This window comes from Penicillium maclennaniae, assembly GCF_028827695.1.
Source record: "Penicillium maclennaniae strain IBT 15551 chromosome Unknown utg000007l:1.0-4884863.0:1.0-4888362.0, whole genome shotgun sequence".
Lineage (NCBI taxonomy): Eukaryota > Fungi > Ascomycota > Eurotiomycetes > Eurotiales > Aspergillaceae > Penicillium > Penicillium maclennaniae.
The window spans coordinates 4,392,776-4,417,914 of NW_026623219.1; the positions used below are offsets into that span (position 1 = coordinate 4,392,776).

A 25,139-nucleotide genomic window follows, 5' to 3' on the forward strand; every position below is an offset into this window, starting at 1 on the left:
ATCGAGCGACTCTCATCTGGCATCTTCATAGAGTGGGACGTGCCGCTAAACCAGATTAAGTAATACTGAGCTTCGACGCGGTCAGACGCGACTTCCTTGCTCTCCCTCGCAATCACTCCAGACTGCCCACACACACCCAGTATGGCTAGCGAAGATGGCTGTAAGGCGATCCCAATATTGCGGGTCGAGATGATGATTACTGACTGCCTACTATTCAGGGACGTGCGACGCCAACGATGCGCTCCACATCACAATTGTGCAGCCGGGCGACACGAAACCCAAGACGCTGTCAACCTTCCACCCTCAATTTACCTATCCAATCTTTGGCGACGACGAACAAATCTTCGGCTACAAGGGGTTGATCATTCGGTTACGCTTTGCCGCCCATGATCTCCGTCCCCATGTGCACATCTCTTACGACGACCGGTTCAAAGCGGTTGGTGATACTGCTCCGATGGATCTACTAGGTGCCTTGAAGAATTTTGTCTCCGAAGGTCAGTCATTTTGGGTGTGTAGAGCGCGGATTACGAATTAATGGTTGGACTCTTTAGAGGCATTCACCAACCTGCCCGATTACGAAAAAGAAGTCCAGGACGACCCAAGCGCCAAGGACTTTACACCACCGGGAAAGCTGGTCTTTGACTACGATGTTGAGGAGAGAAAATACGAGATTTGGGCTGGATCACTCGCGGATCCGAAAGTGCGGCTTTTGCTGGACCGTATGCAGGTCCTTGTTTCTCTTTTCATCGAAGCCGGAACTCCTTTGGCGACAGATGACCCTGAGTGGTCTCTTGAGCGCTGGACGGTCTTCTTTGTGTAATCTTTGCCCTTCAATATGCCTGGTCTATTGCGATGCTAATAATTTACAGATACGAGAAAGTTGAACCTCCGACGCCGACCGCATCATCTTATTCAATTGTCGGATACGCCACAGCTTATCGGTACTGGATGTATCAGCGGGATCGTACTCAGACTCCTGCCGTTAAAGATGATGTGTTTCCGCTTCCCGAAGTCAAGGTCTCTGAGCTTCCGTCTCGCCTGCGCATTGCACAATTTCTGATTCTTCCCTCACATCACCGCTCGGGCCACGGTACTCACCTCTACACAACAATCCATGCTTCATGCATCGCCGACCCGACAATCGTGGAGTTGACGGTTGAAGACCCCAATGAGAGCTTCGATGCTCTTCGAGACACAGCCGATTACTGTCTCTTGCGTCCCGAATTCCTCAAACACAATGTGGGCTTGAACCCCGACCCTCTTGGAGCTTATTCTCAGAAAAAGCGCCCTCGCTTTGTTCCTACGGGCGCTTTGATCCCTACCAAGCTTCTTATGGATATTCGCACCTCCTTCAAGATCGAGGCCACACAGTTCGCACATGTTTTGGAGATGTATCTCCTGGGTACCATTCCAAAGAGTCACCGCATGGCGGGTGGTACAAACCTTGCAAGACTATTGATCAAGAAGTATAAAGCAGAGGATGAGAACGATCGACGATACTACTGGTGGCGCATGCTCACCAAGCAGCGCCTGTATAAGAAGCATAAGGAATTGCTCAACGAACTAGACATAATGGACCGGGTCGAAAAACTGGACGACACTGTGCAGAATGTGGAAGAGGGCTACGAGATTACCCTAGAGGCGCTCGAGGGTCGCTTGCCTGGGCCAGAGAACGAGGCTCCTTTGACATTGAGTCGCCGCGAGAAGCGCAAGCTTACCGTCGAGGATGATGAGGACGAAGAAGAAGAAGATGAGGCCTCATCGTCCAAGCGCCCGAAGGCCTGAGGCTATCATTAGCTCGTTTCGACGTGTTTCTGCTTTACTATGTAATCTAACGCAATGGCTCTGGTGGAAAGGAAAGGTACGACCTTACGGCCAATTGAATGGCAAGTGATGCCACGAATTAATGTTTCTTCCGTGCTATTATAATCCTGTAAATGAATCCGTTGAGCGTCGCATCTGCCCGACATTTGACTACTTGAAAGCGCTTGGGAGGTATTTCCGTCACAAAGCGTAGCAAGTCTAGAGCGTTGCCGCATCCCGGCAGATCTATTTTTCCGGCTTCAGGCTCCGTCACAGCGGATGCGGAGCTCAGTCGCACCCATTGTTGCTGTCAACGACTTCCAAATAGACGACAGCCTTTTGATTTTTTTTTTTGTTTCAACTTCTCTTTTATTTTCTCATCCACGAGCCGAGGATTGGGTGCTATCCGTATAAATCACCCCTCGCACATACGCAACCAATCTCCCACTTCCGCGACCTCTACATCCTATCAACCGCATCTCACCATGGTAAGCACCTCAGCCTCCGAAACATACCAGACCATGTGCTTACAGGTCTAAAAGTTGCCTCTTGGCCTCCTTACGGCCGCGCAGGGCCACCCGATGTTGGTGGAGCTTAAGAATGGAGAGACCCTGAACGGTCACCTCGTGACCTGCGACAACTGGATGAACCTGATCTTGCGCGAAGTCGTGCAGACAAGTCCCGAAGGCGACAAGTTCTTCCGCCTTCCTGAAGTCTACATCCGCGGCAACAACGTACGTACACTATGCGCCCAAGATTCGGTTCACCGTGCTGACTACCCCACCAGATCAAATATCTCCGAGTCCCCGAAGAAATCATCGAGATTGTGAAGGAGCAGCAAGCCAACCAACCACAGGGCCGACGCGGTGGTCACAGAGACGGTGGGCGCGAACGAGGCCGTGGTGGTGGTCGTGGTCGCGGCGGGCGTGGTCGTGGTGGTGGTGGGCGCGGTGGTTCTGGCAGTCATGGCGGCCCGGGCGGCGTATGATCGACAGACACGCATTGCATGGCTTGAAGGTTGTGTTAACGAGATACCCTGGAACAGACTGCGTGTGAGGTCGCTCGGGGGTTCCGGTTGGACGGTTTGGTCGAGCATGGCCGTGGCGTATCTGGCTCTGTTATTTTCAGTGGGAACTGGGTCACTGGGTCGAAGGGCGATCTACAAATACTACACATTTGAATCCCAGAATTACTGTGTTCTTTGCTTGTAGATGTCGTCAATTTGTAGAGAGCTGGAGAAACTGTGATATTCCTCACGTGATCATGCGGGTGACGGGATTTCGGCGGCGCAGAGCTCCGTTGAAGCTCAAGCACTCGACATGTCGCGGCAAGCGTTGGTCCTTGACGGACTGTGGTTTTCCTTATGTCCGTCTTTCTCACAGCTGACACTTCGCCGCTCAGCACCTTCATTAAGGCCGAGGCAAAAATACTCCAGAACATGCTCGCCTCCAACTAGTCGCCTCGCCGCGCCGACGCCCACACCGATTCTGACATCTAGACGGTACCACAGCAGTCGTACAAAAACATCTGAACACTCAGGTACTGGCGATGCTAATTCAGCCTCGGAGAATCCACAAGACGCTCCGGCACACCGTTCATATCCTCGGCTTCCATCCAATACACATCACGACATCACGACGGTGAGCGTTGACGAGTTATCGAAACCTTTGTACGCGGATGAAGGCAGCCTGGTGACAGAGAGCTCACAAGATGCTTCGTCGCCGCGTGCGAACCCTCAATCGCCATCCAACGGCTCCCACAAAGCGAAACAACGTTCCCGCCCGTTAAGGAAAGAATATGGGCAACTATGGAAAAAATCGCAATCCGATTTAGAAGCCATTTTGCAGGGCGAAGAAAATCCCGGATTTGTAGGAACGATAGAGGTGTTGAGATCGTTGATTCGTGATCGTCACGTCGAACCAAGGGCTCGCCACTACAAGGCCATGATACAAGCGAATACCGATAACACTCTTGGGAACGTGAACTCTGTCCACTATCTTTTGCAAGAGATGGAGGACAATGACATTGCTGCGGACTCTGGTACCCTACACGCCGCTTTACAAGTACGTTGTTGATCATGGAAAGCAGATCTTCGTGATGTAAGCTTTACTAACTTCATCTTCACCGTATAGGCTTTTCGCTGTGCACCCGGACTATCTACTGCGCCAAGAAGTCCTTAAGAAGCTTCGAGATCGGTGGCTTACTCTGAGCCCCGCTGGATGGCACTTTGTGGTCGTGGGACTGCTCCGCGACCATCAGTTCGAACTGGCACTTGATCAGCTTGCATTGATGGAGCGGAAGGAAATTCCGGTTGAAAATTGGCTGCACAGCTCGCTCATTTATCACTTATGTGACTTCGAAGAGTTCGACGAGGTGTATCGCCTGATGCGCGCTCGAGTGGAGCAGGGCCATGATATGACCACAGCGCTGTGGAAGCATGTATTGGAAACAGCTAGCACGGCGGGTCATTATCTGACAACTTCTTACGTGTGGAAGCGTATGGTTGAACTCGAGCATTTGCAGCCTTCAAAGGATGCCTGTAGCAAAGTGCTAAAGCTGGCTGAACGCGCCGAGGATACCGAGCTGGCCAATTCCGTGTTCCGCTTGATGGACAAGAAAGGAATGACGCCCGGTCAAGAAGATTATGCGACGCTGATTATGTCTAAGTTGGGTGCAGGCGACTTACCTACTGCCTTCGATGTGCTTTGCGCAATGCAACAGGAAGGGACCATTCCCAATCAGGTTGCCACACGGCCGATACTTGACTACATGATCAAACATAAGACCGACCACCGCGAAGCGTGGCAGATTCTCAAGCGTTTGAAGAATGAAAGACGCGACATTCCCTTGGCCAGTGTCCAGGTCATTGCCGATCTGTGTTGCCACTATGCCCGTAACGATCCCTCTGTGGTGGAGGACGCCGTGGGGTTCTACAAAGAGCTCTATACATTGTGCCCTGAAGGGGCAAACGTGGATGTCTACAACTCTCTTATCATGATGTGTCGAACAGCAGGGAGCCGGGCCGCAGGGATGTTTCTAGTAAAAGAAATGGCCTCCTTCAACGTCATCCCCAACGGCACGACATTCGAGAGCATTATCCTGATGTGTCTGGACGCGGGTAACTATCTCTCCGCGAGCATGTACTTTGAAGATCTCATCAAACGAGAGGGTTCGGTCACCCGGGAGAGCCAGAGAGAGATTCGAAAACTCTGTGCACGGTCGGTGGACGAGTACGCGATGCGGTTGCAGTACCATCCCAAGATCCAAGAAACGACCATGGTCGCCACCGCTGACGAAACGTCCGGTGGAGACCCTACTGGTGAGGCGGGACCCCGCGGCTTTGGGCGTACCAAGCTCGTGCACGAGGCGCGGATCGCGTATAACCGGGATCGACGACGAAGAAAGAGAGCCCGGGCGGCCATGGAACGCAACGAAAACCAGGAAACCCGCCCGACCGATGCGCAGGATGTGTGGAACTAAGAGGACGGCTCCAACCAAGATCCGGTCAGGTCGGGGCCATCAACCCGAAGAAACCCCTGAGGGTCCATCAGCGCGTTTCAGACGCAGAGATCCTGCAGGGGGGGGGGCATCGCCCATCATGTAAGACCGGCTGATTTCTCCGGCTTCCTAGGCTTCAGTAGTCTGCCGTGCGAACAGTCGTGCGACGTTTAATGCCTCGCCGCATAATTGAGTGTATCATAGTGTACCATAGGTCCTGTACAAAAAAAATCTTTAGTCTGGATCCTCTTTTCCCTCACCCACGGAAGTGATCCATCCATCCACTCGGAACCACTGCGAGGTGATTCTCCACCGACCAAGGATAGACGAGTCCTGAAACGCGACTAGGGAAGTTACCGTGCTTCAAACCTGTCCGATAGTGAGACCGAGGAACCTCCGGTCGTGCTTTGATACTGAATCTGATAATCGTTCGAGTCTTAGCGTGAAAACCTCCCTGGAAAGTGGAGAAGAGATCGATCAGGGGAAAAGTGGGCCCGAAAGTCGCTGGGTTTGCCAAGCGACGGTCGTTAGCCGTTACCGTTCAATGCTGAACCCTGTCCCCGTCTCGGTCCCTGTCCCTGCCCCCTCTCGACTACATAACCTGACTTTCGACTTTCGACTTTTTGACTTTTTACAATTCACCACTTTTACCCTCTACACCTTCTTAACAAACTTTCCACCTGGTCAATTCGCCAAATCCGTCGCTGCATAATGCATCTCATCACTCTCCTCCCTTTCGCGCTCTCCGCCCTGGGCCTTGCCACCGCGGCTGCCCTCGAGAAGCCCGCCAACTGGACAGCAACTGGCTGGAACATCGAATGCTCACCCGGTGGCTGTGTCTACGAGTTCAACATCGCCGGAGCCAAGACCGAGAACACTCCTGCTTTCAGCACCCATTGCGAGGGAATTGCGCCCAATGCCACCGTTTGCGACCTGAAGAACATTACCGCCCGGGTCAGGCCCGTCGCCAACCCCATCTGGAACGTTGCTGTCCAGCACACCTGGTCGATTCCCGAGCCCCAATACAACTCCCGATCGGACTACTGGCAGTCTGGCAACGTCAATGTCACTGAGACCGCCAACTCGTTCACGATCGTGCCCAAGTCTCTCTACGGTGTCGCCTAAGCGCACCGCCTCTGCTTTTCTCTTTTCCTTGTTGAATACTGTCTCGCTGGACTGGACTGGATGACTTCTTTGGGTATTGGCGTTCTTTTAATTCCTGACTCTGCGGCGCAAGCCTGTATGTCCCCTTTCATGACGGCGACGGCGTTGCGGGTGGTTCATCGACGACATTTGTCGCTCCTGTTTGAGGCCTGGAAATATCATCCATTGCACATAGACGTATTTAGTCTGTACAATATAACTTTATTTTCAACCACGATTGGTTTGGGGTGGTACTTTTGCTTCCATCTAGACTTGACTTAAGGTGTGCTTGTGACATCATCGGCTGCGCCTCAATCGCGGCTTCGATAAACAAGGCCATGAGTTAATTCCATCGACTTACAAAACTCCATACTCCAACCTTGGAAGCTCTCAATATCTATAACAGAGCCACCCATGTCCTGAACACCTCATCCTGCGAGCTACAACCTCTCGCGACGACATGGTACCTCCTTCCCCAGCCCCCGGTGGCTGGTCCCCCGCTGACCCTGGACCCTTACTCCGCAGTCATCAATTCTCCGCCAAATTGTCGCTGGTCCACGACTGCAGCACCATGAAGCTGGTCTAGATCTCTGCTACGTGACCAACAACAGTACATACCCCCTGATGCCTTATCCCGAACCCTGACCCCACCCCAGATCCAGACCCAGACTGACCACGTGCAGTCATCGCAACCTCAGGGCCCTCCGCAACCTATCCACAGCGCGCATACCGTAATCCCCTCGACTCGTTAGTCTCTTTTCTCGACTCGAAACATGGCAAAAATTGGTGTATTTGGGAGTTCCGCGCCGAAGGCACCGGCTACCCAGACGAGGAAGTATATGGCCGAATTCACCATTTCCCGTGGCCGGATCACCATCCGCCACCCTTTGCGCTGATTCCTAACATTATGGGGAGTATGCGAAACTGGTTACACAGGCTGGATGGGAAGGAAGACGATGAACCCGGTGAGCGAGTGGCTGTTGTGCATTGCAAGGCTGGGAAGGGGCGGAGTGGGACCGCTGCGACGGGGTACCTCATTAGTCAGGAGGGGTGGAAGAAAGAGGATGCGTTGAAGCGGTTTACGGAGAGGAGGATGCGCGTGGGATTCGGGAATGGAGTCAGCATTCCTAGTCAGATACGGTACGTTGGGTATATTGATCTGTGGGCGAATGAGCTAGGAAAGGAGTACGTGGAGCGGCCTGTTGAGATCCTCGAGGTGCATCTTTGCGGCTTGAGAGAGGGTGTCAAGGTGGCTGTGCAAGGTTTCGCCGAGCAAGGCAAGAAGATCAAGGGACTCCATCTGTTCCACCGCAGCGAGCGGACTGTCGTTGCAAAAGGAAACCCCCTTAAGAAAGATGGCAACGGCAGCAAGGAAAACCTGGATAAATCAACCGTTCAATCGTCTGCAACATGGTCGCCCGCCCAATCTGAAGATTCCGCGACCCCGTCTGCATCGGCATCTGATCTGACACGCCGATCAACCGTGTCCTCAAGCCGCAACCTAGCTGCAGTGATATTCCGCCCCGCAAAACCCCTCATCGTGCCAGGATCAGACGTGAATATCGACTTCGAGAGACGCAGCAAAGCCGCTTATACAGGTTTCGCCATGGTAACATCCGTCGCGCACGTCTGGTTCAACGCCTACTTCGAAGGCGGCAAAGACCATGATTCGGGAGTTTTCGAGATCGACTGGGAGGCAATGGATGGAATCAAAGGCAGTGCGAAGAAGGGCACACGTGCATTCGAGCGTCTCAAGGTGGTATGGCGGTACCCATTTCCGCCATTTGATGCGCAGAAGAAAGATGAAGCCAAAGTCACGACCAGCAAATCAATCAACGAACCGAAACCAGGCGAGCCTATTCCTGAAAGTGGCCCTGCCGATTGGCGACCGCAGGAACCAACGCAAGATTCAGACGCCCAAGCTAGTGATTCTGAACACAGGGAAAAGGAGAACCAACCTCCTCAGGATAAACAAGCTAAGCACACATCGACAGGAAGTAAGCTATTAGCTGTTGGTGTGGGATCATTACATGAGCTTGAGAAATCATTAGGACTGCGCAAGCAGACTGATGAAAGCAAGGATGTAAGCTTGGCTGGGAGTGATGATGAGGCATACTCTATTCGGTCGACGACTGATGATGAGGAAAAGCTGAAGGACGGCAATGGGGATTTGGAGGGAGTAAAGTCCCACTTTGAGAAGAATGCGGACAATGGCCCGAAGGATGGAAAGACAACATAGATCTTGACTCCCTACGACGCTTGACTCGAGAGTACAATTTTGAATGAATTTATAATCATGGTACCAAACACAACAATTCTATCATGGACTCGGTCTAGAGATGCATCATCTTACACATCGGAATTACCTCGAAATTGATCTCACTCGACTTGGCAGGGGATAGGCGACTCGCTTTCCGTTACTTGCATGACTCTCACTGCCATTTCAGTAGATGTGCATTATACAGACAGGCTCAGAGACTAAATATGACAACGTTTAAAGAACAAGTGAAAATCCCGAGATACGGGTGTAGAGTCTAACCAGATCTAAGTAACATATTTCGAAGATATTGGACACATCAGCGCTGATAAAAAACATACAGAATACAACGCCGAGATTAGGATGAATATCCCCGGTTATGTATCTTCAACGTACTTAAAGAGGTACGAACCCCTCCATACGCTTTCTTGACTCTTCTTCTTCCTTCCTTAAACGATCAGACTTCTTGCGCTCATAGACAGCACGCACAACGCGGCGAGTCTGTTCGTGGCCCTGGTTGAAGTTGGCTTTAGCCAGGCCTACAACGGAATCGATCTGTTCGGGGGTGTAAATGAAATTCCACGTGGATAGGAAATCGTCTCTGTTGGGATCGATTGAGTTCGGGTGCGGGGTGAGAGGCTTTTCAGGGTCTTTGGTCTGTGTATAGTCTCGTTTCATGGAATGGACTGCTGCGCGGGGGCGGGTCTCCGGAGTGGAAGGGAGATCTGGAGCGGATGGGTTAGGGATCAAAGGGAAGTAGATGACAGCGATGCCGGCGTCTTTTCTCATGAGATGAAAATCAGACTCGGAGTGGTCCTCAATGTGTCTGGGATAGAAGAGACGCTTGGACGGTGGGGGTTCTTTGTCGGATATGCGCTCTTCCATCGTTCCGACCCAGACGTTGCAGTAGTCGAGGTCTCTCTCGGCGGATTTATCTTGGCTTTGAGCATCAGCGAGTTTCTGGTTCGCCTTTTCGTATGTGATGCCTTGTGGTTCGCGGAGCGCCTTTTCGGCATCTTCCATGCTCTCGCTTTCTCTAGGCCATCCGGCCCCGACTGGCCACCCCTTGATCCCTCGTTGACGGGCGTAACCATCGACGACTGAAAGCCAATTATCTTGCTTGATATCGGCGGAAGCATCGAAGGCGAGAATGATGTCGACATCTCGTCCTGGACGGATCAAAGGATAGATAGGGAGGTTGTTGCTCATGCCAGCGTCCATCAGATTCAAATGACTGCTATTGAAGATAGACTCGGGACACGACGCAGGGAGCTGATCTTTCATTCCAATCACGAAGTTGGGAATAGCAGCAGGATCAATAGGGTGTACGCGGACCAGGTCTGAATCTTTGCCCTGGATCAGAGTATCGATTCCTCCGAACCCAGCAAGACCTTTGACCAAAGGCCGGATCTCTTTGTAGTAATGAGAAAGAGTTGCGCAGAAAGCGCTGCCCCAGATGCCCATCAATCCCGGGATTCGGAGTTCAGGGATAGGCGGGTTCTCGGCGGAAAGCACACTGCGGCCCCCGTCGAAGTGACGACCTAACGCCCAGGTGGGAATACCAGCATTGAGTTCCTCGCAGAAGAATTCATATGGGGTAAATTCAAACCACTGGAACCAGGCTTCCTTCTTCGCATCGCGCATCGCCTGTTCAGGGTTGTTGTGACTTTTGCTCCCTTCCTCGAGTATAGGGATTTCGTGTCGCACTGCAGTGTAGATGGGGAGGGGATGTGCCCCATCATAGAGGTTGACTCCTTGGGATGACAGCTTAAGATCGGTATCTGAGACATCTAATTCTCCACGAGGCACCATAAGACGTGCTGCAAGCAGCAGTCCATAAATGTCCACCAATCCGAAATCCGCGCCAGGGTCACCTTTTAGCTTCTCGATAAAGCCACTGAGAAGGTATTTATTAGTTGGTGCAGTTGTGAGCAGGTTCAGTGCCGCAGGTGGAAAGGCGATATGTACACCTAATCGATTCTTTAGGTGATCGACAAGCTTATGGAAGTCTCGGCCTGTGATAGAGGAATGGTAGAGGGTCTGCAGCCAGCAGCTGCCGCTGACGCCTGCAGTGTAGGTAACACAGTCCCACAGACCTGTTTCCTGGGCGGCGAGATAAGATCCGGTACCGGCAACCAGAGCGCGCAGCCCACCCCCAGATCCGCACATGGCGATGACAGGCACATCATCGGGGTGAATGTCTTCCACTGGAATGTCCAGATATGATGCCAATGCTTTCAAAGCATGTTGCTGACGCTTCTTTCGGAATGCCTGTTCCTCGGCGCACAAGTCGCCGCTTACCCGGACCCTAGCGTCCCTTGTAATCTCAGGATTGAGCTCAGGGTCATGAGCCTCTTGCCAAATTTCGTCTGCCAGTGAGCCAGGAGCTAAGGCGAGTTCTCGCTGCAGCTTCTGGGCCGTTGCTGGAAGCAATCGTGCCCAGTCGGGGATGTAGCTTGAAATATTGCTTCCTAGATCTGCGGACCCCACAGTATTTTTGACCTCATCGAGCTTCTGGGTGATCTTCAACCAGATTCCCTGATCCTCAGAGTCCTGATTGTCACTCTTCGCGGGGGCATGACCTCGAGAGTTCGAATTGATGTCATATTTAGCCAAACCCGTCGTAAAATAGGCTTTCTGCTCAGACCTCGCAATGCGCCGATTTGGTAGGGCCCAGTCCCCCACAGTGTAGGCAGCTAGAGCAGCAGGAGGAACCGTCCAACTCAAGCGGGAGACTCTTGCCGCCACCATTGCGACGGGAAGAGTTGAAGATGCTGCGGCCTGCATGCAGGGGACTTCCCTCTACGGAAGCAATAGAGGCTAGGCAATCATTGGCCATGTCTACAAGAAACCCACGGTCAATGACGAAATGTCATGTGACAATTATCACGTGTCGGAAGCATTACCCTAATAAGACTAGCGCGAACGCGGCCATCTCGGAGCTTATCGACTGCGGACAAACATCTCCGACCCCACATATTGAAGGCATGACGGCTCCTGGTGGCTCGGTCTGTCTTGTTGTCTGAACAGTATGGTGGCTCCCAGGAACACTGCCTACGCCGAGGAGAGCGCCGAGGTCGAGGGCATTGTACGCCAACCTCACCAAGCTCAATCAGCTCACGAGGAAGATCCAGGGCTCCCTGGGGCGCCTGGAGACCAGTGGACAGGTGGTCAAAGAGGCCATTGGCCCCATCTACAGCAATACACAGTCACTTCAGATCACGAATACCAATATCGATAAAGTCAATGATGCTATCGACCGTCTACGCCAGCCCCTCGACGCGAAAAGCCGAGAGGAAGGCATCATTCGCGCAGGGTAAGTCTCAATTCGTCGCAAGACCTCGCGACTTGTTACTAATTGATCTCTCTCAAGACCGCAAAGTGTCGGTCTTTCGCAGTACCTCTCGGCAATGAAACGTGTTGAAACGGCGCTGGTCGACCTCAACGCGACGAACCTTCGATCCAACCAGACTGCGATCACAGACTTCAACTCCCTTCTAGGCACAGGAAGCATCAAGCTGCAAGAGATGTTCCGCACTGAATTGATGCAACATACCGCTCCAATTGAGCCTTTGCACTACTTGACAAAAGGTATGTTTTTTACTCAACATTTGGCCCGTGGGAGACATGACTTAGCATGGCTGTCACAGACCTCCCTTTTCCTTCGATTCCCGAAGAAACGATTTCACAGTTAGCACCATTATGCTCGGCAATTGAGTCTGCATCCGTTCATGGCCCGCAGCGTGGTATGGGAGACAACCCTGCTCTGAAGATTTATGCCGAGGTGCGCGGGCCGTACATTGCCGCTAGCTTGCAGAATCTCTCAATTGCATCACTCAATACTGTCAAGCGAAGAGCCACAGATGGTCCTTACAAACAAGGAACCAATGGTATTGGGATCTACTCCAACGCGTTGGAGGGTTTCATCACTACAGAACATGAGATCATTACGCAGGTGTTTACGGCAGACCAGCAAGGTCTTGCATTGCAGGCGGCTTTCCTTTCGGCCATGGCCGACTACTCTAGGACATTGCGAGAATTGAACCAGTACATCAAGGCAAACTTGATGACGGATTGCTTCTTGGCTTTTGAAGTCATTGAGATCGTGACTGCAATGTCCTACCGCATCGATTCAAACACTGCCGAACTTAAGAGTGCCCTCATCGAAGCTTTACGACCTGTTCGCGAGACCGCAAAGTCTTCTCTCTCGGAGTTGCTCGAGGAAACCAAGCGCAAGGCTGCTAATGCGGCGCTGCCTCCGGACGGCGGATCAGTGCCATTGGTTGAGGAGGTAATGAGTTCTCTAGCCACATTGACGGGCTACTCGGGTCCGTTGGCGTCTATTCTGACATCCTTGGGAGATGGGAATTGGCGGTCCAAATCGAATACCGCCGGTTCTGCCCCGTTGGATGTTGGTCCGGACAGCGGAACGCTCTTCTCCCATTTCATTCTGGATATGATCGAGGCAGTCATGACAGGGCTAGAATCACGTGGCCGGGTTATCCACCGTTCAAAGGCTACTCTGGGTGTATTCCTGTCAAATGTGTTCTGTATCGTTGACCGGTCAATCCGACAAAGCCCCGAGCTGGCCCGGTACCTGGGTGCGCCAGATAGCATTGCGCGGATTGACACTTTCCGCAAACGCGCAACATCGACCTACCTTGATGCCTGGAAGGAAACTTCTCAGTATCTGCTGGATGTACAATATACCTCTCGTTCTGGAGCACGGCCCAGTTCGGGAGGTGCTGTAGATTCTAGTGCTATTATTAAGAGTCTGTCGTCGAAAGATCGGGACGCTATCAAGGACAAGTTCAAGTCCTTCAACGCAAGCTTCGATGAAATGGTGTCCCGCCACAAAACTCTTCACATGGAACGGGAAGTGCGATCTGTGCTGGCCCGGGAGCTCCAGGCTGTTCTCGAGCCTCTATACGCGCGCTTTTATGATCGCTATGTGGAGATCGACAAGGGTCGTGGCAAGTACATCAAGTACGACAAGTCCAACCTGTCGGTTCAACTCGCACAGCTTTCCTGATCTCGCCGCATCATACCCAACCTTAAGTAATTAGAGATAATATCATAATCGTCCGACGTTCTGTGTTCAATGATCGATAGTATAAAGTACACGTGACTTGCCTCCCCCCACGACCGCTGCGATAACGTGATAAGCCCCGCTACACCCGGCCTTGCAGGCAAAATTTCGTAGATCACACACTGCCTATTTCTTGCAATTACTTCCATCCTGCACACCAATTCGTCTTTGAGGTGTCTTTGACGAATACCGGCGATATGTCTGCCAGCAACGATGTCTACCAGACTCCCCTCAACTCGCGCTATGCGAGTAAGTGCTCTTCCTTCTGTCCCGACCAATGAGGGGTGCAACAGTCCGGGGAGCTCGAGGATATTAATAGACTCGAATTTATTAGGCAATGAGATGAAGTTCTTATTCTCGCCTCGCATGCGTTTCTCGACCTGGCGCAAGCTGTGGATCTGGCTCGCAGAGTCTCAGAAAGGTACGAGACTAAGGAGGGCATGACCGACATCGGACGTCATCGGGAGAAAAAAAAAGAAGAACGAAATCAATTGACAAGGTTTTGGTTACAGAGCTCGGCCTTCCTATCACCGAGGATGCTATTGAGCAGATGAAGGCTCATGCCACTATCCAGGACGATGAGTTCGCCGTTGCCGCCGAGGAGGAGAAGCGCCGCCGACACGATGTCATGGCCCACGTCCACGCCTTTGGTCTGGTCGCTCCGGCTGCTGCTGGTATCATCCACTGGGGTGCTACTTCCTGCTACTGCACTGACAACGCTGACCTGATTCTGCTCCGGGATGGTCTCGACATCCTCATCCCCAAGCTTGCTGTTGTCATTGACAAGCTGTCCCAGTTTGCTCAGCAGTACAAGGACCTGCCTTGCCTCGGTTTCACCCACGGTCAGCCCGCCCAGCTGGTCACTGTCGGCAAGCGTGCTTGTTTGTGGATTCAGGACCTGCTGATGGACCTGCGCAACCTTGAGCGTGCCCGTGATGACCTCCGCTTCCGCGGTGTCAAGGGTACCACTGGTACCCAGGCCTCCTTCCTTCAGATCTTCGAGGGTGACCATGACAAGGTTGAGAAGCTCGACGAGCTTGTCACCGAGAAGGCTGGCTTCAGCTCCGCTTTCATTATCTCCAGTCAGACCTACTCGCGCAAGATCGATGTGGACGTAGGCAACGCTCTGGGCTCATTCGGTGCTACCTGCGAGCGCATTGGTATTGACATTCGTCACCTTGCCATGCTCAAGGAGGTCGAGGAGCCTTTTGAGAAGGACCAGATTGGCAGCAGTGCTATGGTACGCAATATCGAATTATTGATTTTGGGCAAATATCTAACAATATGTAGGCCTACAAGCGTAACCCCATGCGCTCTGAGCGTCTCTGTTCTCTCGGCCGTCACCTGCAGAACCTCCCCAAGGACGGTCTGGACACCTACTCCGCCCAATGGTTCGAGCGTTCTTTGGATGACAGCGCTATTCGTCGTATCAGCATTCCTGAGCTCTACCTGTGTGCTGATGCCTGTCTTATCCTCCTGAGTGAGTGTAGTAATTATTGATTGACGTGATAATCTCTAACATTTGCAGACAACGTTTCCTCCGGCTTCGTCGTCTACCCCGAGGTGATCAAGCGCCGTGTCAACGACGAGCTCCCCTTCATGGCTACGTAAGTGATCTCCGTATCTTCCAATGCAAGGGATTGACTAACATCATACTAGTGAGAACGTGAGAAATTTGATACGCTACAATATCCACTTGCAATGCTAACTCTTTCAGATCATCATGGCTTGTGTCAAGAAGGGTCTTTCTCGTCAAGATGCTCACGAGGAGATCCGTGAGTGACAGTCCTCTACACCGTTTGAGACCTATCTAACCATCTGTGTCTATAGGTGTCCTTTCCCACCAGGCCGCCGACAACGTCAAGAAGCAGGGCAAGGACAACGACCTGCTTGAGCGCATCCGCCGCACCGCCTTCTTCGAGCCCATCATCCCGGAGCTGGAGAGCCTTCTCGACGCCCGTACCTTTGTCGGCCGCGCCCCCCAGCAGGTTCAAAAGTTCACGACTACCGAGGTTGCTGCCGCACTCAAGCCTTACGCCTCGAGCATTGCCAAGGCCGAGACCGCTTCCTTGTACGTCTAAGCGTGTGGGGCGTGAATGAAATGTGGTGATCCAGGACATCTCGGATGTTCAAAATAAAAAGACGGTCTGTCCCCGATCGTACCATCGACCAGGGACCCTGGAGCTGAGTGTATATGTGAAGCTACGAGCTATGAAATGAGATCTATACCTTTATTACTTGTGACTCTTTTGACCGGCTGCCATTATCGATTAGGGTATAGGTCGTGGACACATCAGAAACCAACCTCGAACCCATTCTAACTTTGAAAGTATGCACGGTAGGAAAGGGAGACATGGAGATCATGAAGATGATAAGGAGCAATAATCGCTGATGAAAAAGATGGATGAGATAAAAAGAACAGAGAAAAGATGAGATGGCAATGAAAGTGGAAAATGAAAAATGACAAGAAATGTAAAATGAAAATGCCCGGGTAATGCAAATGTATGTAAATGGATTGAAGTGACCAGCGCTGCGTGCAATGGAAAAACTGTCGGCAACTGAATCCACGAGGGGGGGAAGGGGGCGGGAAGGGGGCCTTTGAATGCGCCAGCGAACGAGAAAAAAAAAAAACCAACTCTTTACTCGAAACGAAGAATCGAGTTCTTGTAGATCAACGCCCTCGAACGTGTCGGTGCCATGGGCGTGACGTGGGTGAATGCAGGACGCACGCAGGATGCAGGAAGAAGCCGACTTCTCAAGGGAACGTGCCGGTGTCTATCTCACGCGGGATGCAGTCGAAAAGCACACTGCGGGTGAGGGGGCAATGCGTTCACGATGTCGACACATTGCCGCACGCCGCACGCCGCACGCCGTACCCGTAAACCCCCGTAGCCCCGGTCCGGAAGTCGAGTATAGGCACCTTGATGCGGCCCACGATGCAAGTGCCCGTGCTTTGAAAGCGACCGAGGAGACCAGACACGCGATCACGGCGATTTCACCTTCTCGCCGTCTCACCATCTCCCCGTTTCGCGTTCAGCGTTCACTCTTCGGCGGTCGGGCTCAGCTCGGACGGGGTGAAAGGGAGGTAGAAAAGGTCACGAATCAACCAGAGGATGTAGAGGACACCGAGGACCCATAACGAGGCCATCAACTTGTAGGTCGACGAGCGCCAAGTGACGCGGCGAATGAGGCGGCGGCCATTGGGACCTTCGATGGGCCCTCGCGGGGGGGGCAAAGGGCGTGAATGGATAGGCCGGGGCCTCATTCATGGGCTCGCTGTGAGATGTTCGACGACGAGACATGGTCAAAAGATGGCCTCATTGAATGGGTTAAAAGGGGAATTCTTTTTCCCGCACACAGAAAACGAAGCGAGGTCCCACCGCCGACTACGCAAAACAACAGGCACAAAGCCCCAGATTGGGGAATCTTGAGTCCCCACGGGCTTCACGAGAGTATGACCGACGAATCGGGCATCTCGAGGGGGAGTGGGGAGGTTGTCTATAGTGTCATGAACTTGACAGGTAAGAGCTACTTAGCTTATGCCCTACTTGATCTTTTCTTAGGTTTTTTTTTTTTTTAAATGACTTCGGTCTTCGTGGATGTGATGGTCTCGTGGGACAAAAGTACCGTTCTTTTCCATGATCGCCCCACCATTCGGGCGAAGGGGAGATCCGGGGGTGTAGGTGACACATGCGCGATACAAGCTAGGATGGGTTAAAATGGGTTCGGGGGTCAAAGAGGTGTAAAGAGTTCAAAAAGGTTTCAAGGCTTTGAAGGGGGGTGTGACTCGGGGAATTGAAGCTAGGGACGAAATCTCGGATCGGGTTGCTCCTCCGGCGTGAAGGAATGTGTATCTTATGATCCAACACTCAGTACTATCTAACCATGTCCAACTCGGAAGATCTTATTTCCCAGCTCATTGTCTGTGACTCATGGCAATTGAAGCCGAGACTGAAATCAGAAACAGGCTCGAACAATTTACATCTATACCCGATCCTCTTAAGTCCTAGAGCTCAAGCCTCAGTCGAAGTCTTGATCTAAGGCTAAGTCTAAATCTAAGTCTATTTGTGGTGGTAATACGTTTCCTCCGACTCCGGAAGGTGCGGGCGCCGGTTCTCTCCAACCTCGGCAGTGCCATTCTCCCCGACTTGACCTCATCTCCTCTCGCACGCGACACCTCTTCTTTTCCTCCCCTCCCCCCCGGCTCCCCTTCCCAACCCCCCTCGGACTTCATTTTCCACTGAGCTATCGGCCTGTTGGCCTCTTTTGTTGCACCATGTGGAAGCCGTCGGAGCGCCTGATGGAAACCATCAGGCACTATGCCAGCTTCCCCGCAACCGGGGTTTCATTAAGACAAATGGTCCAGTTTGGAGATCGACCTTCCACCGGTACGTACGATTCGGACTCCTGGCTTCTGGTTTCTGGCTTCTGGCCTCATGCGAGATCGCTGTGCCACAGGACCACGGCCTATCTCGGCGTTCGTCTAACGCAATCATAGGTACCCTCTTCCGTGCATCCCAATTCCTCTCCGAGGAGCTCCCCATCCGTCTAGCGCATCGAGTCCAGGATCTGCGCGAACTGCCCGATGGACTCAGCGACATGCCTTCCATCAAGAAGGTCCAGGACTGGTATGCGCAATCATTTGAGGTATGCTTCCGCTCGCTGCAATGTCGGGATCGAGTGGTGTGACTCACGGGGACCCTTATAGGAGATCATTACCCTCCCCCGCCCTTCCCTGACCCAGGAAGTCAAGACTCGTCTATTGCGGCCGGGTCGTATGAATGGCCCCTCCAAAATTCTCTCCGAGGCTACTCACAACCCCAGTGTGCGTGAGGGCCAGTACCGATCATCGCCGACATCGCTCAACGGCAACGGCAATGGGAAGGCGGCTGCCGCAGCCGGTCGGAGATATTATCTCCCCGCAGACGATCACGCAATTTGGCCCCCGGAACTCAACGATTACAACCAGCGATTCGCCACGACTCTCCAACATATCAAGCGACGTCACGACAGTGTCGTAACGACCGTAGCACAAGGCATACTAGAATGGAAGCGGGTCCGCCAGCGCATGCAGATCGACTCGACCATACAATCTTTCCTTGACCGCTTTTATATGTCTCGTATTGGTATACGAATGTTAATCGGACAGCACATTGCACTCACGGAACAAACAAACGCCAGACACCCCAACTATGTCGGTATCATCTGCACCAAGACCAACGTTCATGATATCGCCGTGGAAGCTATTGAAAACGCCCGGTTCGTTTGCGAGGACTACTACGGTCTGTTTGAGGCCCCCAAGGTGCAGCTGGTCTGCGAAGAGGACCTGAACTTCATGTATGTCCCCGGTCACCTATCCCACATGCTCTTCGAGACCCTCAAGAACTCTCTGCGGGCCGTGGTTGAGCGCCATGGTGCCGATCGCGATCAATTCCCGGTGACCAAGGTTATCGTGGCCAAGGGTAAAGAGGACATTACGATCAAAATTTCGGATGAGGGCGGCGGGATCCCACGATCCGCGATCCCCCTCGTGTGGACCTACATGTATACAACAGTGGAGCAGACGCCCAACCTCGACCCGGACTTTGACAAGAGCGACTTCAAGGCCCCCATGGCTGGTTTCGGCTACGGTCTACCGATCAGTCGACTCTACGCCCGCTACTTCGGCGGAGATCTTAAACTGATCAGTATGGAGGGGTAAGCAAACCGTAACATCTTAGACACTCTTTCGACCGCCCCCAATTAACTGAAAATAATAGATACGGAACCGATGTTTACCTCCATCTCAATCGTTTGTCGTCAAGCTCCGAGCCCCTGCAATGACAATTACCCGTCATGAGGGACGGCCGGGTTCGGTTCACCACCTCGCACCGCCTGCACCCTGACTACATTGGGCCGGATTCCACACCCGCGCCGTCTCGAGGACTGACGCTCATGAACGTCCAGGCTCTCCGCACGCGTCTTCGCACTCGGGAAGTCTCGGAACGTAAGCAGGTGGGAGACGCCGAGAGTCTTTTCCACAGGGAGCAGCAGCTCTGGAGAGATGAAGATGTCTGAACACCATCTTTCTCCGGATCTTGCTTTGCACAGACTCCGTGATCTCCTTAGCTCTTTGTTGGCCCCCGATGCATCTACCTACGACGCATGGCTTGGTCAACATCTTGGGATGGAAACCTGCCTCGGATTGGGAGAGACGAACTCATTTTCACGCCTTTCAGGAAAAAAAAAAGCCATTCATTCCCCTTGGCTCTCAACCCTCCAGATACCCCGTTTCTCACTCTTATCTCCTATATTGGTCTCTCCCGTCTCAGTCTGGATCTGGTCTTCTGTACAGTACCTTTGAGTTAGCGAGCATACATTCATTCTTGGTTCTTGATTCTTGATTCTTTTTTTTCTCTTCTTATTCACATAAACAATCCTCTCGAACATTACAGTCCTAAATCGGTATAACAAACCCCCGGCCTCCTAATGCACCAGCTACCCATCCCCAAGAAGAACGCTTCACTCCACCCCGGACCCCTCCCTCGACACATCTCTCGAGCTTCTCCCCCGAACTCCTCCCAGAAACAGACCTCTTCTGCCCCCGCACTCCAGCCCCAGATCCAGCGCCAGACCTCCTCGCTCCAGCCCACCACCCACTCTGATCATGACTCAAAACCTCCTTCCAAGCCCCCGGCACCAAAAACGCATTCTCATTTAAATCCCCAAGCGCATGAATCGGCGGAACCCTCCCCGCCGAAACCGCAGATAAAAGCTCCGATTTCGCTTCAGGAACAACAAACCGCGCTGCATACAGCTCGTCTTCGGATTCTTGGTCTTCGGCGATTAATTTCGCCATAAAGAAGCGGCGGGTTTGTGGGATGGTCTGGTTTTTTTTTTCCCACTTTTGGATTAGTAATTTTGGCTTTTCTAGAGCTCCGCGTGGATGGTAATTCGTGAATGGATAATGGATGAGAATGGGAAGTGAGGATAGATACGTACCCGGCGAGAATTTATAGCGTACGTGACGAGTAATTCCCAGTCGTTTAAAACGACTAGAGCGGCGTGGTCTTCTTCTCGGATGCGTTTACGCGCAGGTGGGTAGATCTCTCTTGGCCTGTGGCCTGCTGGACGAGGGGAGATAGAGATGGAATCTGGATTCGGGGCGTGTGTTGTGAAGTTTGATTCTGGGTATGTTAGCTATTACCTATAAGGGGGGGGGACATGTCTAAGTCGAGTTCCAAAGAACGTGAAATGTCCCATGTGAACGTGGACGTGACTGTGAAGGTGAAGGTGAATTGTATCAATGATAGATGAAAACGCACCATCTCCCTCTAGGCCCATGACCTGGGCATCAAATTCAATCTCGCTACCGGCGATCTGGAGGATGGGTTCGGGCTGGTCGATTTGCATGCCGCCATCAGAGTCGGAGTCGAGTTCGTGTAAGACCTCGCCTGGGTCTGAGCTTGAGTCTGTGTCTGTGTCTATTTGGATGGCGGGTGTCTGGTGTGCACCATCTGTGTTGCCGTAGCGTGACATGGTACTGGTATTTCAATATAGGGCGAAAGACGAAAGATGCGTATCTAGTTGAAGCACGTAGATAGCGGAGGGTCGCATGGGATGGTTGAGCTTGAGAGTTGCGGGAGAGATTGCAACAAGAGCATTTAGTATGCTTTTTATTTTGGCAGATTTTTGATTAGATGTTTATCGAAGAGGCTTGAAAGCCGAGCAGACGAGAGTTGGCCTGCTCTCTCTCTCTCTCTCCACGTTGATGCTCAGTTTGTTACGCTGAGAGCGGGATGGTGCGAGCTGATTCTACAAATATAGTGAGTCTGGCTATTCGGAGTAAAATTGGTGTTTTCTTACTAGATCTCGTTATCGCCGGAATACTTTTCGAGTACAGACTTGAATACCGTAAACGACGAGACAGGCTTCAGAGGAGTGTGGTAATGTTGAAGTCGGTGGAGGGGATGTGCTGAGTCAGCTAAGCCTCAACACGGTCGAGGCCTGGGGAAATGTGCAAGTCTATGGAAGGTTTCAAAACCAGGAGGGCAGACAGGAGACATGGACTAGGAGTAAAATGGGAACGAAACCTACTTCTGTTGAGTCTTCGAGGAAATTCCAAATGTTTCGGAGGGGGGAGAAGCCCTGCGGCCGACGTTCAACATCTGAAATCAACAACCTGGCCAAGATGATGCAAATGAGTTTGAACCACTTGCTTTTCGCTACTCCTGCTGAATCTCTTCGGAGACACACTTATAGACATTTTCCTAGGCCCCATTTCTATCCTTACCGGACTATTAAGTTATCGCCGCCTCCTGAGGCTCCTTTCAAAGTATCTCCTTGGTCGGGCTGTACGCATTCACTTACCAGCATGCTAAATAGCGAAAATAGACACCAAAGAGAAGCAACCCTACAATAACGAAACCTGGAACAGTTCAGAAGCAGAGAATAAATACGATTTAAAAGTAGGTATCGAGTCGACACAGGAATAAATGCCTAACCACCAACGCCAAAAGAAGATGCCGCTAAAACGACGCCGGAACAAACTCAAGACAGCCTATTTTGAACAGCCGTGCATGTAACTGTTATCCGGCCAGTGATATCCAGCATCCGTCCTGTTGATAACTAGCACTTAGCACTTGCTCAAAAGGGATCAGGATAGAAAGATTACATACCAAGTCGTGAAGTTTGCGTTGTCGTACGCCTTTTTGTGTTTCTCAATATACTCAGTCGTCTCCCATCCGGGTGGATCACAAGTGATGCTCACTTCATCGGGATCCTGATAGATACGGACATAGTCGACATGGAGGAACGCAGGCATATATGCGCGGATGGACTTGTTCTGGGGAGCAAAGTTGTCGGCCATACCCAAGTTCATGATCATTGACATGGGCTCCAGCGGAATCACGCGCTGGCCAATATTACCGTTCGGGCCGATCGCGCGGGCGTCGAGGGTCCAGGTCTTGTCGGGGCCGATAAACCAGGTAACATTGCCTTTATCGCCGGGTGTGTATTCAAAGGCGTAAATCTGGTACTCGGTGCCGTTGTACCAGCGAGAGTTGAGATTGCTTAGGCCGGACATGGCTTGTTGGTATACTCCACCACGGTAGGCATTGATCTGAGTGATACGAGGGTCGTAGACAGCGGTGAAGTCATAGTCGGGCATGTACCATAAGTCATAGGGGGCGGCTTGCATAGATTGCGAGGCAATGCCAATGTAGGGGGCGCCTTCTTGCCCGTTGAGTGGCTGTGTGCTTCCTTCGATCACATCGATTTCCGGAGCACTGCGTGCGCGACCAGGGCTGGGATGATCGGATCCTGGACATGTGCAGCCTGGAAGACGCATGCCAGGCAAGAAGTTGATTCCATCGGGGGAGCTTTGGTTAGGTGTAATTCCTGCGTCGCAGCCGTCGTGGTAACTGTACGGCCATAGACCATCGGTGGTTGCAGCGTAACCAGGGCGAGCAAGGTTACCCATGGCCCAGAAACCAGGCCAGAAACCTTGGATATGACCATCACCAGGAAGTGAGAGAGAAGCCTCCAGACGACCGCCCTTGAAGCACAGCTTATTCCAGCTCTGAACCATGCCAGATCGGTATTGAAGATCGTGGTTCTCAAATTCGTCGAAGCGGATGACCAAAGTACCCTCACTCGTTGTAACAGCATCGGGATCGTACCACTGTACTAAGTTAGTGGTGATCCAGTTCATTCCTCGCAGCTGTACGAACCTCCTTGTCCATGGTCACACCATACCACAAATCGACCGCTTGGAAGAACGGATCGTCGCCGTCATAAAATGTGCGTCCTGGTTCATTGAACTCATCGGAGAACTGCTCAAAGTCAGATGGATATTTTAATCTTCAGTCGAGAAGAACTAACCACAAGCTTCCACTCCTTGCCATCGACGTTCTTTTTCGTCATCGCATCCAGAGGTGTATCGGGATCGATCAAGCCACGGCGAATATTGGTGAGCAAAGGCCGAGGTCCAACGTCCAGACAAGCCATGTCGCCAGGTCGACAGGTAGCCTTATGGTTGAGCATACCCCCCACCCAAGTTCTACCCGATCTGTCAGTACTGAATTCACCACTTTTAACTGGGGATCATACATAACGGGGTACCCAATGAAGAGAGCCAACAGACCCAGTGTCAAAACAATCAGACCACCGACATTCATCATTCCTCGGCGGTTCCATATATCACAATCTCCCTCCCGGTCCGCTGGGTCTGGGTTGTGCAGGTAATCATCTTTTTCCACATCCTCGGGGAAAAGCAAAAGACCATCAGTGGGCATAATATTAAACTTTTCTGAGACCGTCTGTGTGTTGACATCGTATTCGTCGCTGCCAGAACGGGACGAAGGAGCCCGTGAATCTTCGAAAGGATCCATGCGAGATCTGCTGTCCCGACTTGCCGAGCTCACGCTCGACCGCGCGTTGGACCATCGATCCGGTGATCCAGACCGGTCATTATGACTTGGTGTAGGTCGAAGCTTAGGCGGAAGTAAAAACTCTGAGGACTCTGGAGCTTGAGACACCCCATACGGGGACATACCCTGTGCACCAACTACGACTGGTATGTCCAAGGCCGGCGTCAATGGCATGTGCGTCGTATGGTCAGTACCCACGGGAACGTAACCCTCGGTCGTCTCAGTGAACGGGTCCTGACAACCTGAGTTCAGTCGGATATGAGGCATCTCGTCCCTTGGGGAATCTTCTTCGTGATCCGAGATCTGAGAGATGTCCTCCAGGACCACTTCCTTTGAGCCTCGGCGGTCATCGAGAGGCTCAAAAGAGAGTGGCCTGGAGAAGTTCTTCGAGTCCGAGGAATCCAGTTTGTCGATTCTATGGCATGAAGCCCTATGCTGGCGTGAGGTGGTTCTTTGCTGATATCCAGTCGGTATCCTTCCCAGGTCGAATTCTTCCCTTTCGCACGAAATCCAACGCGGTAATGACCGAACGGACGCTAGATTTCACGGTCGTCGAGTGGAGGAGATGCGAAAGAGTGGACAGGACTACTTGGAATCGTGTCCAGTGTCCCTGGGCGCAGCAGGCGAAAACACAGCGTAAAGATCTGAGGAGATGAAGGAAACACGACGACACCAGAAGAAAAGCAGAGCCTAGATTGCTCCTGGATGATTGTTTGGGGGCACGAGGGGGACAGGAATGGAAACTGTACCAGGGGGGCAACCCGCGGTATGTGTTCCGACCTTCAGGTGAGGTTCGATGCCTAGGAACCGTTCTGTGATAGTTTATTAGTTTTGAGGGAGAAAGAGGAAGTAATGGAATCGAGAAATGTTTTCTCGCAGAGCTTTTCATCCATTGTGAAGGTTCTAATTGATGGTGCTATCGTTGTACACGGCTCTTGAG

At 52.2% G+C, this 25,139-nt stretch overlaps 13 protein-coding genes across 13 annotated transcripts; 10 read left to right on the forward strand and 3 right to left on the reverse strand.

Moving 5' to 3' along the window:
* Nucleotides 1-141: 141 nt before the first annotated feature.
* On the forward strand, nucleotides 142-820 carry N7477_008847 (histone acetyltransferase type B catalytic subunit; the record flags this gene model as incomplete). Its single annotated transcript, XM_056970510.1, has 3 exons — nucleotides 142-160; nucleotides 219-494; nucleotides 552-820. 3 exons carry the CDS (start codon nucleotides 142-144, stop codon nucleotides 818-820), a joined length of 564 nt encoding a protein of 187 aa, XP_056820542.1.
* Nucleotides 821-852: 32 nt separating this feature from the next.
* Nucleotides 853-1,785, forward strand: N7477_008848 (uncharacterized protein; the record flags this gene model as incomplete). The annotated part of the gene is made up of 1 exon (XM_056970511.1): nucleotides 853-1,785. The coding sequence occupies one exon, from the start codon at nucleotides 853-855 to the stop codon at nucleotides 1,783-1,785; it is 933 nt and encodes a 310-aa protein (XP_056820543.1).
* Nucleotides 1,786-2,288: 503 nt separating this feature from the next.
* N7477_008849 (U6 snRNA-associated Sm-like protein LSm4) lies at nucleotides 2,289-5,283 on the forward strand (the record flags this gene model as incomplete). The annotated part of the gene is made up of 5 exons (XM_056970512.1): nucleotides 2,289-2,291; nucleotides 2,346-2,537; nucleotides 2,591-2,785; nucleotides 3,096-3,870; nucleotides 3,908-5,283. 5 exons carry the CDS (start codon nucleotides 2,289-2,291, stop codon nucleotides 5,281-5,283), a joined length of 2,541 nt encoding a protein of 846 aa, XP_056820544.1.
* Nucleotides 5,284-6,012: 729 nt separating this feature from the next.
* Nucleotides 6,013-6,426, forward strand: N7477_008850 (uncharacterized protein; the record flags this gene model as incomplete). The annotated part of the gene is made up of 1 exon (XM_056970513.1): nucleotides 6,013-6,426. The coding sequence occupies one exon, from the start codon at nucleotides 6,013-6,015 to the stop codon at nucleotides 6,424-6,426; it is 414 nt and encodes a 137-aa protein (XP_056820545.1).
* Nucleotides 6,427-6,904: 478 nt separating this feature from the next.
* N7477_008851 (putative phosphatidylinositol-3,4,5-trisphosphate 3-phosphatase) lies at nucleotides 6,905-8,683 on the forward strand (the record flags this gene model as incomplete). The annotated part of the gene is made up of 3 exons (XM_056970514.1): nucleotides 6,905-6,907; nucleotides 6,970-7,054; nucleotides 7,128-8,683. 3 exons carry the CDS (start codon nucleotides 6,905-6,907, stop codon nucleotides 8,681-8,683), a joined length of 1,644 nt encoding a protein of 547 aa, XP_056820546.1.
* Nucleotides 8,684-9,097: 414 nt separating this feature from the next.
* On the reverse strand, nucleotides 9,098-11,452 carry N7477_008852 (putative phospholipase A2 (PlaA); the record flags this gene model as incomplete). The annotated part of the gene is made up of 1 exon (XM_056970515.1): nucleotides 9,098-11,452. The coding sequence occupies one exon, from the start codon at nucleotides 11,450-11,452 to the stop codon at nucleotides 9,098-9,100; it is 2,355 nt and encodes a 784-aa protein (XP_056820547.1).
* An 886-nt stretch (nucleotides 11,453-12,338) lies between these two features.
* N7477_008853 (EXO70 family protein) lies at nucleotides 12,339-13,733 on the forward strand (the record flags this gene model as incomplete). Its single annotated transcript, XM_056970516.1, has 1 exon — nucleotides 12,339-13,733. The coding sequence occupies one exon, from the start codon at nucleotides 12,339-12,341 to the stop codon at nucleotides 13,731-13,733; it is 1,395 nt and encodes a 464-aa protein (XP_056820548.1).
* A 254-nt stretch (nucleotides 13,734-13,987) lies between these two features.
* ade13 (adenylosuccinase ADE13) lies at nucleotides 13,988-15,498 on the forward strand (the record flags this gene model as incomplete). The annotated part of the gene is made up of 6 exons (XM_056970517.1): nucleotides 13,988-14,039; nucleotides 14,125-14,211; nucleotides 14,303-15,030; nucleotides 15,081-15,270; nucleotides 15,319-15,397; nucleotides 15,450-15,498. The coding sequence occupies 6 exons, from the start codon at nucleotides 13,988-13,990 to the stop codon at nucleotides 15,496-15,498; spliced, it is 1,185 nt and encodes a 394-aa protein (XP_056820549.1).
* Nucleotides 15,499-15,513: 15 nt separating this feature from the next.
* On the forward strand, nucleotides 15,514-15,871 carry N7477_008855 (adenylosuccinate lyase; the record flags this gene model as incomplete). The annotated part of the gene is made up of 2 exons (XM_056970518.1): nucleotides 15,514-15,565; nucleotides 15,621-15,871. 2 exons carry the CDS (start codon nucleotides 15,514-15,516, stop codon nucleotides 15,869-15,871), a joined length of 303 nt encoding a protein of 100 aa, XP_056820550.1.
* A 653-nt stretch (nucleotides 15,872-16,524) lies between these two features.
* N7477_008856 (uncharacterized protein) lies at nucleotides 16,525-16,929 on the forward strand (the record flags this gene model as incomplete). The annotated part of the gene is made up of 1 exon (XM_056970519.1): nucleotides 16,525-16,929. The coding sequence occupies one exon, from the start codon at nucleotides 16,525-16,527 to the stop codon at nucleotides 16,927-16,929; it is 405 nt and encodes a 134-aa protein (XP_056820551.1).
* Nucleotides 16,930-18,066: 1,137 nt separating this feature from the next.
* Nucleotides 18,067-19,847, forward strand: N7477_008857 (PDK/BCKDK family protein kinase; the record flags this gene model as incomplete). Its single annotated transcript, XM_056970520.1, has 4 exons — nucleotides 18,067-18,178; nucleotides 18,289-18,437; nucleotides 18,499-19,487; nucleotides 19,631-19,847. The coding sequence occupies 4 exons, from the start codon at nucleotides 18,067-18,069 to the stop codon at nucleotides 19,845-19,847; spliced, it is 1,467 nt and encodes a 488-aa protein (XP_056820552.1).
* A 379-nt stretch (nucleotides 19,848-20,226) lies between these two features.
* N7477_008858 (uncharacterized protein) lies at nucleotides 20,227-21,308 on the reverse strand (the record flags this gene model as incomplete). Its single annotated transcript, XM_056970521.1, has 3 exons — nucleotides 20,227-20,673; nucleotides 20,772-20,956; nucleotides 21,095-21,308. 3 exons carry the CDS (start codon nucleotides 21,306-21,308, stop codon nucleotides 20,227-20,229), a joined length of 846 nt encoding a protein of 281 aa, XP_056820553.1.
* A 1,021-nt stretch (nucleotides 21,309-22,329) lies between these two features.
* On the reverse strand, nucleotides 22,330-24,571 carry N7477_008859 (SKN1/KRE6 family beta-glucan synthesis-associated protein; the record flags this gene model as incomplete). The annotated part of the gene is made up of 5 exons (XM_056970522.1): nucleotides 22,330-22,387; nucleotides 22,448-23,451; nucleotides 23,501-23,602; nucleotides 23,652-23,829; nucleotides 23,880-24,571. Coding segments are annotated over 5 exons (2,034 nt in total), but the record flags the coding sequence as incomplete, so codon positions are not given.
* Between the last annotated feature and the right edge of the window lie 568 nt (nucleotides 24,572-25,139).